Source organism: Vicugna pacos, unplaced genomic scaffold (assembly GCF_048564905.1).
Source record: "Vicugna pacos unplaced genomic scaffold, VicPac4 scaffold_233, whole genome shotgun sequence".
Lineage (NCBI taxonomy): Eukaryota > Metazoa > Chordata > Mammalia > Artiodactyla > Camelidae > Vicugna > Vicugna pacos.
The window spans coordinates 76,772-87,104 of NW_027328912.1; the positions used below are offsets into that span (position 1 = coordinate 76,772).

Consider the following 10,333-nt stretch of genomic DNA (forward strand, 5'->3'; position numbering starts at 1 on the left):
GCCGTACAATGGAATGTTATTCAGGCACGAAAACTAATGGACTATTCACACATGCTGAAACACGGAAGCAAATGTTGGAAACATCATGCTCAGTGAAGGAAGCCAGACACAAGAGGCCATATCCATATACTGTATGAGTCCACTGATGTGCAGAAGAGGCAAATCCAGCGACACAAAGCAGATTAGTGGCGGCCAGAGGCAAGGATGGGGGAATAGAGAGTGACTGCTTAATGGGTACAGGGTCTTCTTGGAACTGATGAAAACGTTTGGAACCATGCAGAGGAGGTAGTTGCCCAACACTGTACTAAATATCACTGCAATGTACACTTTAGAATGGTTAATTTACGTTATGTGAATTTCACTGCAGTAAAAAAACAAACTCATGGAAAAAATTAGAACACTCTGCCCATCGAGGCTCCTGTCCAGCCCCCTTGCTCATTGCTGTCTCGGAAACTAACCATTCTCCACTCTTGCATTTATGGGGACGCTGCTACAGGCTCTCAGTCCCTTCTCTGTCCCACTCCCACCTCATCCAGAGACTTTAGTGTCCCCGTGGCAGACCGCTAAGCCACTGTAATCCGTTGACCCCAACCTCCTCTCTGGCATCCTCCTCTGGTCCTCTCCCTGCAGCCTTGGGAAGGTCACCCACACTGCGCCCATCAAGAGTCTCTCGGGGAGTTGGAAGTGGAGGCAGAGCCACACAGAGATGGAAATTGGTTGGAGCCGAGTCTCTGAGAGCAGCTCCTTGCAGAGCCAGTCTGAGTTCCTGCCACGAGATTCCCCCAGGGGTGCTCTGGGTCCTGTCAGCCCCTCAGTCAATTCTGTGCGCCCCTCCCTGTCCCTGCAGTGAGCCCCCTCACCTAGTCCCAGCTGCGTTCCGTCCCTTAACAGCCAAGGTGCTCCAACTATGCCGGCTAGCACAGGTGGGTCTCAAGCAACAGACTCGGGAAGTGCAGGGTGATTTGGGTGACTAGCAGTTATTACTGGGTCAGGTTGGGGAAGGCCGAGCGACTCCCCCGTGCACACTGGAGGGGAGGGGGCAGTGAAGCCCGCTGTTTCCAGTGGGCGATGGGGCGGCCTGTTCTCGGAGGGGAAACTCAGGGGTTTGGGTAGACACTGCCATGAAGCCATTTGTAACTGTGACCCCAGTGGACAGGCACTTCTGATGGTCTCAGGTAACCTAGAGCCTGGGAGCCACAGCCCCAGTCTTGACTTTATTGCCTCCCGACCCAGAGGGAACCTTACAGCCTCCCCGCAAGCTGGCCAGTGGGGTCGCTTAGTGCATGGAGCCAGCGTGTGGCGATGCCAAGAAAACCCAACTTAGAAAAGAACCCTGCAACCACTCAATTACAGCGGTAGTCGGATTCCCGCCCCACCAAGGCTCTGTCATGAGTGTAAGACACCAGTTAGCAAGGAGTGGGTTCCTCACAGTTGTCGTGGGGATATTAGAGATGATTTGGAAGGCCCAGAGGACCAGAGATACATCCAAAATGTCACCCAGCTGACAGTCTGTGACCTTCCCTCACAGCATTCCAGAAGGTTTCCTTTGCAACAGGCTCTCTGACTCTGTCTCTGACTCTCCCTCGGTCTCCCAACCCCATTCCCTACCTTCCCTACAGGATTCTCCAGCTCATTTCCACAGAGGCCATCCTGGAATCACCCAACCCATATTCGCTGGTTGAACAAATGTGCAAGAATAACCCCAGATGGGGGTTTAGGATTTGGTGAAGATGACCTTCCACCTCAGTGGGGAAATCTGGATTATCCACTAAGTGGTGCTGGGACAGCCGACTAGCACTTTGGAGGGAAAACAAAGTTAGATCCCAATGTCATTTCTCACCAAAATACATTCCCAGGAGATTAAACAGTTAAAGCAGTACAAGATGCTGCAGATGAACAATTTCATAATTTTATAACGGGCAGAGGTTTTCATGGGAAACAAAATCCAGAAGTTATTAAAAAATGATCATTTAATCATATTTAAACATTTTAAACTTGTACATAGAGCAGGACCATGAACAAAGGTAAAATGAAGCAACGTGAAGGAAAATAAAAGTGTTTTCCAATTGTGACAAAGATTTGATATTGTATACCTGTAGAGAACACAGGTGTATTTATAAAAACATTTGACAAACGTACACGTAAGGTTTCTTCTCTGGTTTCTGTAGCTGTGTTGGGCTATTTCACTCGGTACTGTTATTACGTGGCTGAACGCTGCAGTGGAGGACCTCATCTTGACGCATCTATTTCACATCCAAGTGGAGACGTCTGTTTGGCAGCGGGATATGAGTCTGGAGTGTGGGGACACATCTGGGATGGAGGGAAGAACGTGTGAGTCAGGACAGGGCCCTGAAAACACTGAGCCCAGATGAGCGAACCAGGCTAGGGGTGGGGGGCATGGGCCACTGTAGAGGGAGAAGCGGCGCCAGCACTGGGAGCCCTGGGACACTCAGAGGGGACAGAGAAGAGGGGCAGCCGGCAGCAGAGCGGAGTCCGAGGGGGTTGGGAGGGCCCCCAGGGCTGCGCTCGGGCTGTGGCCAGGAGGAGAAGGTTCTGCACTGGGGGAGGATTTGGGGTTGAGGAGCAGCGGGAGGATGTCTGCTGAGGCTTCAGCGAGGTTGCAGCCCCGCCCACGTGCCCAGGGCCCCGGTGGGGAGAGGGAGGCAGAGGGGGACAGCACTCCTGCTGGGGAGTGGGGGGGGGGCTGGGCCGAGAGGGGCAACCCCTCCTCGAGAGCCCAGCTCGGGCCCTCCTCCCCCAGGTGCTCACCGCTCTGGACCGAGATGCCTCTTGTCGGAAGCATAAATTGCGCCAGAAGCTGGAACAGATCATCAGCCTCGTGCCCGGCAACAGCTAAGGGTGGCGGAACCGGTGAGGAGGGGGCTTCTCAGTCCTGAGCCGTCTTCGCGTCCCTCCCGGGAAGGGGGCGTCTCACGCCTGGGTCTCGGGCTGAGCCCTGGACCCGGGGTGCAGGAAAGGACATCGGGCCAAGATGCCCCCGGCGCCCCGGGTCCCCTTCATTAGTGCCTTGCCTTGGGCCCTGTGTGGGGAGGGGTGACAGGACTAAGCCCCCCACCCCGGCAGCAGCAATACCCCCCGCCCTCGTGCGCAGGCGTCGTGACGGCCCCTGACCCCTTTACTATTTATACCCCGACCACCTGTTTATTTAATTTATCTCTCCTCACCATCTCCATCTGTGAATCCCCGCCCCCAACGCCCTCCCCGGGGATGCTCCAAGATACACGCACCTCCTCTCCGTGCGCCCCCTGGCTCCCCTGTGACAGTCAGCCTTGGCCTGGCCTCTGGCCCCTCACCCTGGCCGGGGCTGCCCCCACCCACTCCGAGAGGGGGCCTGGGCACCAGCAGCACTCCGGGTGGGTGATGACCCCGAAGCTGCCCTCCGACGGTGGCTGTGCCAAGGGGGGGCCGAGGAAGCCCCTCCAAGCCTCTCGGGGATGGGACTGGAAACTCCTCCCAGGGCCCTGTTCTCCCTGAGCGCCTCGGGAGCTGTAACCAGGCTCGTCCGTCCGGGGCCTGCCCCTCCTTCTCCGGGCCCGACCTCCACATCCCTCCGTGTGGTCTGCGCGCGCCCAGACCCTCCCCCTCCGCTGCCCTGTCCCGTCCTGGGCCTGCCCGAGGGGCCGGGGCCGAGGCGGCAGTGCCTTACTCCTTTGCTCTTCTGCCTCCTCTGAGGAAGCGGACCCCGTCCCGTGGGCCTGGACACCCAGTTTGCTCCTTTTTTCCTTCTTGCATGAGGATTTCTTTGTCTATGTAATTTTTTTTCCCTCCAATTAAAGTTGCGAGAATGCAGCCGGTGTGCGCCTCTGTCGGGGGGTGGGGGGAGGTGGCTGTTCCAGGCACGTGGGAGCAGGTGGGGAGACGGTTGGACTCTGGCTCAGCTGGACCCGCTGTGCGGGAGGAAGGGTGACTCACTGCAGGGTTTCTGAGGATTTGAGGAGGTCCAGGGCCCTGCCACTCCATCAGCAAGTCCTGGTGGCTCCATCTTCCAGGTCCATTCAGTCTGTTTCTTTCTCCCCACCTCCACGGCCCCTAGACGGGTCCAGGCCGCCCTTGTCTCTTACCTGGAAGCCAGTGTCCCCGTTTCTGCCCCAGCCGCCCTCCGCCTATTCTCGACATGGGAGGCACTGGGCTCCTGGTAAGAAACAGAGTGTATCCTGTCCCCGCGGGGCTCAAAACCGTCCAGTGGCTTCACAGCACCCAAACGCCTTCATATCTGTCAGCTCTTTACTGTCCCAAGTGCATTGCAATCACTGTGCTCCCAGCTACCATTTATTCCCCATGTGTTAGGAAGGGTGAAAGGAGACTGGGGCCGTCCGGAAATGTTCTGGACCAAGAGTATGGTAATTGACAAGACCTGGGTTTGAGGTCACGACCTGGTTATGGAGAGATTGTGTTTGTGACCATTCTGTTCCAGGCAGGCACTGTTCCAAGAGCTGGGGGGTACTGCAGGGGTAGTAAGCGACGCAGAGGGCGGGAAAGGCGGGATGCAATTTTCAGTGTCACCATGAAAGCCTCTGCTGAGATGGAAGTGTCTTTTGAGGACCTGAAGGAGATCAGGAAGTAAGCCAGCTGGAACCCAGGGGAAGCGAGTTCCTGACAGGAAAGAGCCAGGGCAAAGGCCCTGAGGCAAGAGTGGGCCTGGCATTTTTGAAAGGCTAAGGACGCCAGCGTGGCTGAACCAGAATGAGCATGTGACAGAGTGGGAGTGGGTGAGGTCAGAGGGGAAATGGGCTGGACCACACCTGGATTCTCAGTCCACTCTAAGGTCTTTGGCTTTGTCCCTGAGCAAGAGTCCCTTTTGGAGACTTTTTAACAGAAGCGTGATGCGATCTGACATGTTTTAAAGTATCCCAGCAGCTTTGGTTCATCTGTCAGGCCAAGGCAGTAGACTGATTCTGGGCTTTGCTGGGTGAGGGAGGGAGGATCACACTGAAATCAGGCCCTCGAGCCCGGCATGCTGTAGATCGAGAGCTGCAAGCCAAGAGGATGCTGGAGATCTGCAGAGGGTCCCCCTTGAGTCTTCAGGGGACACTGAGCAACAAAAGTGTGTGAGGAAACTACCCTAGGCCTGGGAGAGGGCTGCCAGAAAGGGTGAAAGGTAGCTTTGTGCAGTGTTCCAGCAGGACCTAGGTGACCCCCGTCCCCAGTGGCCAGAATGGGAACCTTGTCATTCAAGAGGCACTCAGAAGGGCACTCAGAAGGGTACTCAGAAGGGTCTTGCCTCCGTTGTCGGAAGATAATTCTACACTAAAAAGCTGCCCTAGTACCACGTAGCAAATCTTAAAAGCAAGATTCTAAAGAATCAAGTCGTTTCCAAGCAACCACAGCACTTGAGGATGAAGTCCAAGAATATGTTTAGAAATCCAAAAACATATAGCACCCAAGGTAAACTATACAAGGTCTGTTATCCAATCAGAAAAACACTTGATATGCAAATATTAACTAAAACCCAGCCCACTATAAAGAGATCAGTCAATAAAAGGCATCCAGATTGGAAAGGAAGAAGTAAAACTTCCCTTTATTCCCAGATAACAAGATCATCTATGGAGAAAGTCAAATGGAATCTACAAAAGAGTGACTAGAACTAATCTGTGAGTTTAGCAAGACTGCAGGGTATTTTAGAGGGCGCTAACTCCCGTGCCCAAACACTCAAGCAATTGTCCCAGCCCTTTTCTTCGCTGATCTGAAACAAGGCCAGTCAGCCACAAAATTCCTATCTTCTCATGCACACTCAGTTTATTTGGGCAGGAAACTAACTCAATGGTGACACAGACATGGGGAAACCAGAATTCTGGCGGGAGAGCACATTTTCTGAAGAGCCACTGTGTGCTGCAGATCAAGAGTCTAAAAAAAAAAAAAAATAAACAGAAAAATAAACTTCTATCTCAGTATGTCTACCTTTTGGAATCTATCTTGAGGAAACAGCCATTCACGCAAAGACATGTACAAAGAGTCCATTGAATCATTACCTATAGCGAGAAAAAAAGAGCAATCTGAACTGTCACCAATTCCATTATAATGCCTCTTTTATGCATCCATTCAAAAACATGGTTTGGAAGGATTTTTAGAGAAAGGCTCATATGTTAAATGAAAAGAATTTAAAACTAAGAAAATATTCCAAAACGTTGATAGTATTTAGTGCTGGGTGGCAAGACTTAATTAATTTTCATTTTCTCCCACTTCCTACATTGTCTTCAATGGCCTAGTACTACTTTAGTATCTGAATCCCAGACCTCCACTCCCTCCAATCTAAGGAGAAAAGAAAGTAAATAAGCAGATTCTGTAGCTGAAAAAACACTCAGACACAGAATAGTAGTTCAGTTTGATTTTCTGCAGTAACAAACATTTAATCATCTCCCTTCCCCAGCAACAAGGAAACAAAACAAATGGGCCCTGAGCACCCATGGGCCCATATAGGCCAAAAAGAAAAAGTAGACTCCAAGAATAAAGTGGTATCTACTGCGGGAATCAATGCCTTGGGAAAGGAAGCACTGCCTGGCATGGGACACAAGGTTGGGCTTCAGCCCCCTTTTCCTGGCAGAGACTTAGGGGGAAACAGGGGTCCAAAGCGCTGCATGTTCTGCACCACCAGGGAAAGCTGGCCAAGAAAGGAAGTGAAGGAAAGTCCAAGGAGGCGAGTATCTCGAGCAGTCCATCTCCTAAAAGTGAGGGGAGAGGAAAATCAAGCTGGCAGTGAGAACTCTTGCCGAGACCCGGTCCAGCACACCCTCCCTTTAGACCCCACACTGAGCGGTTTCGCATCTCCACTGAAACAGTCCCCGATCTGAGGTGGGCTCTTAGCGTATCCCGCCCCCGCCACCCCCAGCCCAGGGGCCCTTCTAGAACTGACACGACCAGGAAGCTGCCGATCACTGCCAGTTCCTTCCGAATGGCATGCAGATGAGGTTCCACACGAGGAGCCAGGGACCTGCGGGCTACCTCTGCCTCTATGGGAGACAGGAACAGCACTCTCATGGTGCTGCAAAAGTGGTTAAGGTTCCATCTGTCAACAACAGACCAGTCATCTGCCTGCCTCTGGTCTCGAGCCTCCAGGCCTGCTTTCCCCCCAGGCAGCCCTCAGACCGCTCACAGCCCCCCACCCCCACCCCCTGTGCCCAGTCACAGGAGGCCCCGGGGGCATGTTCATCTCCTCAGTCCAACCACGGCCCCGCCACTGTCTCCCTAGCCCAGTCTCCTCCTACCCCCTCCGGCCTTCTTCTCTGCCTCTTGCACCCTCAGGCCGTCCCCCACCCCCAACACTCACTCACTCACACACACACACACACACACACACACACACACAGACACACACGGGCGCGCGCGCGCTGCTCTGACCTCTGACCTTCCTCCTGATGTCTGGCCTTTCCCTTCTAGCTGCTACCAATCCCTACTTGCGCCCCTTCCTGAACAGCCTCACCCCTCGTGCTCCCCCGGCCCACTCCACACTCCTTGGCCACAGTCCGTTCCTGCTAAAAGATACAATTGATGAACTAGGATCCTTGGCCGTCTGGCTGCAGGCGCGGGTTCTCCGCCTCGCCCTCTCCCGAGAGGTGCAGCACCAGCACCACCGCCTCCGCGCACACCACGCTGAGCAGCAGGGCCACCAGGAACACCCCGCTCATAAGGGTTGCCGCGGCCACCATGGCCTCCAGCACCGCCCGCCGCTCCGCCCGCGCCGTCGCGTGGGGCCTGCATGGCTGCCGCGCCGTCCCCCTCAGACACCCGACGCGGAGACACCGCTCTCTCCGCCCACTGCTGGCCGACTGAGGCTCCTCGCGAAGCTCCGCCCCTTCGTGCGCAAAGATACCCAGTGCGCCTGCGCAAACTCACCTCAGGCGCGCCTCCTGGCGTGTGATTGGTTGCCGCCCAGCCCGCCCCACCGCCCACGGGCCGCCCCGGAGACCCCGTCGGCTCGGCGGCGCTGGAGAGGCTGCGCTCCCTCACGAAGCCCCGCTCCCGAGCACTGCGCGCTCCCCCGAGTGCGCCTGCGCAAACACAGCTTCGCGAGGAAGCCGAGGGGTGTGGGCGGGGGTACATGTCAAACGCGCGTCAGTGAAGTGGTTTAGAAAATAAAATAAAATAAATTCTAATAATGGCCGCATTGAACACAGCTCCCAGATTTCTGACAACTTAACACTCAGCTCCCCAGAGCCCGCATGAGGCAGCTCCCGCTCAGCACTGCTGGTCGGGTCCCTTCCCCTCCTCGCACGTCTCCAGACAGTCCTTTCGTTAAACGCCCCTCAGTTCAACACTGTTAATCTTCCTGCTGGTGCCCCGACTAGCACTCCAAGGGTAGATGCGGGCATCTGAGCATTACTTGGGGCACCTCGTGTATCAGTCAGGGCTCATTTGCAGATACCTCAAACCTGTCCGGCGGGTTTTACCCAGGGAATCGAACACCGAACCAGGCGCTGGCTTTACACAGGGAATTGAACACACAGAACCAGGTGCTTACAGAATCATTTAAAGAGCGCCAAGAATGGAATGTAGGCTGAGCTCTGGGGACGACCCAGAGCGCCACAGAACTGACCTCTCAAGGGAGCTGGTACCCAGGCCACAAGGAAGGAGGAGAATCGGCAAGCTGCTGACCCCACCCGTGGTTCTGGGAACCCCTGCCTCTGGCGATGGTCCAAGTCCCAGGACGTTGGCTGGCTTCCAGAGCCACACTGCGGCGGCTAGACCCGCACGGGCCACAAGGCAGGAAGCCTTGGACCCAGGGGCGTGCTGCCGAACCTCTAACAATGGGCTCCCCAGAGGCTTCACGGACCTCCGTGGTGTCCACACTCCCACCGCGGCCGATTTCGGGCTACCAACGTGACGTCGCCGAATGCCGAGCTGCAAAGAGATGCTACCCGTCGGCTGTCCGAGGTGGCGAAGCGCACCACTGCTCACACCCTGCCTCTCACCCCACACAGACACTCTGATGCTCACACGGAGACCCACGTCTCCGTGACTCCCGGCAACAGCACCCAGAAGCAGATTTCCATCTCACGTGGCCTTCCAGACCACATGTGAGTGCGACGAGCTGGCCAAACTTGACCGCATCCAGAATGCCAGTTCCAAAAGGGCCCAGGGAGATGCAGCTTTTATTTCTCCAACGTGTGCAGCAGAAGGAGGCTCACCACACGAAGGCTGGACCAGAAGCTGAGGGGCCAGGCCACAGAATCCACCACAGTGCTCCCTTTGACTCCTCCACATCTATACCTCTGCTTTTAATACGTAGTAACAGCAAACACTCACTACGTTCCGGATGCTGTTTCAAGGGCTTTAACGTGTGTTAATCCATCATGCAAGCTTTCCGACAACAATGCCAAAGTCAGTCTCCTGTCTACCACGATGCGTCTCTCCTCCAAACAAACACAAACACACCCACTGTCTGCCCGACACCGGCGGCTCACAGTCTTACCCTTCTCAGTGGGGCGCGCCTGCCACCTCTAGTTCATTCATCGTATCGTGGGGACAGCCTATAGGCCGTGGATTGAGCTATGAAGTTAACTTCCACCAACTCATCCGCTATGAAACAGCAGAGGGAAGTTAGGGAGAGGAGGAGGAGACTGGCTAACGCAAACTTTTATAACGTATGAAACAAGAAATAAAATGGGCACAAGCATTACAGTCCTCGTTTCTGCAATTAGGCATGAGGCCAGAGGTGGTGTTTTTCCATTTCTGCCATGGACTATCCATTCCCTTGTACCTCTTGCCCTCAGCCAGCATCCAGCTGATCAGCATGGGGTGCGCCAAGCCGTCATTCCTGAGGGGCTGAGCCCTTGCGGGTCCCGTCCAGAAGGACTTGCCCCCATCTTCCGCCAAATGTTACTGTCCTACGTAGTGGTACTAGGAGGGACTCCCCCAAATTCTCTGGGTCCCAGGCACGCCTTTCCCCAGCCCTGCTCCGTAGCAGCAGGGCTCTCCTCTTGATCATCAGGCTCCGTCACCCCAGCCAACACCACGACCCCCTGGCTCGTTGGTTCAGTAGCGCACGGAGCCCCAGATGGCCAGGGAAATGCCTCAAATCTAGGTCAGTGGAGCCTCTGTGTGCAGACTGCGATGGTGACTAGGTCTTGAGCAGGTCCATGGACGGTAGCGTGCCGTGCTGGAAGCCATGGCGGGAGGGAGGGCGGGTCCATACACAGAAAAGGAGTCTATTCCAGAGAGAAACACTTGCCGCCCCCCTGCATGAGGAAGGGGTCTAATATAAGCAACCTTCCACCAGGTAGCTGGCTGGTCCCTCTGCAGAGAGACGCTCCTAGGGCCTTGCTGTCATTAAGTGGGGCAGGCAGCACGAGAAGTGCCCAGAGCAGCCTTAATGAGC

The 10,333-nt window shown here is 55.2% G+C and overlaps 1 protein-coding gene across 1 annotated transcript; it reads right to left on the bottom strand.

The window, feature by feature from the left end:
* Positions 1–6,337: 6,337 nt before the first annotated feature.
* LOC107035176 (EKC/KEOPS complex subunit LAGE3-like) lies at positions 6,338–7,794 on the bottom strand. Its single transcript, XM_015252306.3, has 3 exons — positions 7,502–7,794; positions 6,872–7,000; positions 6,338–6,680 (listed from the first exon to the last, which is right to left on the bottom strand). The coding sequence occupies exons 1-3, from the start codon at positions 7,714–7,716 to the stop codon at positions 6,542–6,544; spliced, it is 483 nt and encodes a 160-aa protein (XP_015107792.1). The 5' UTR covers positions 7,717–7,794; the 3' UTR covers positions 6,338–6,541.
* Positions 7,795–10,333: the final 2,539 nt, after the last annotated feature.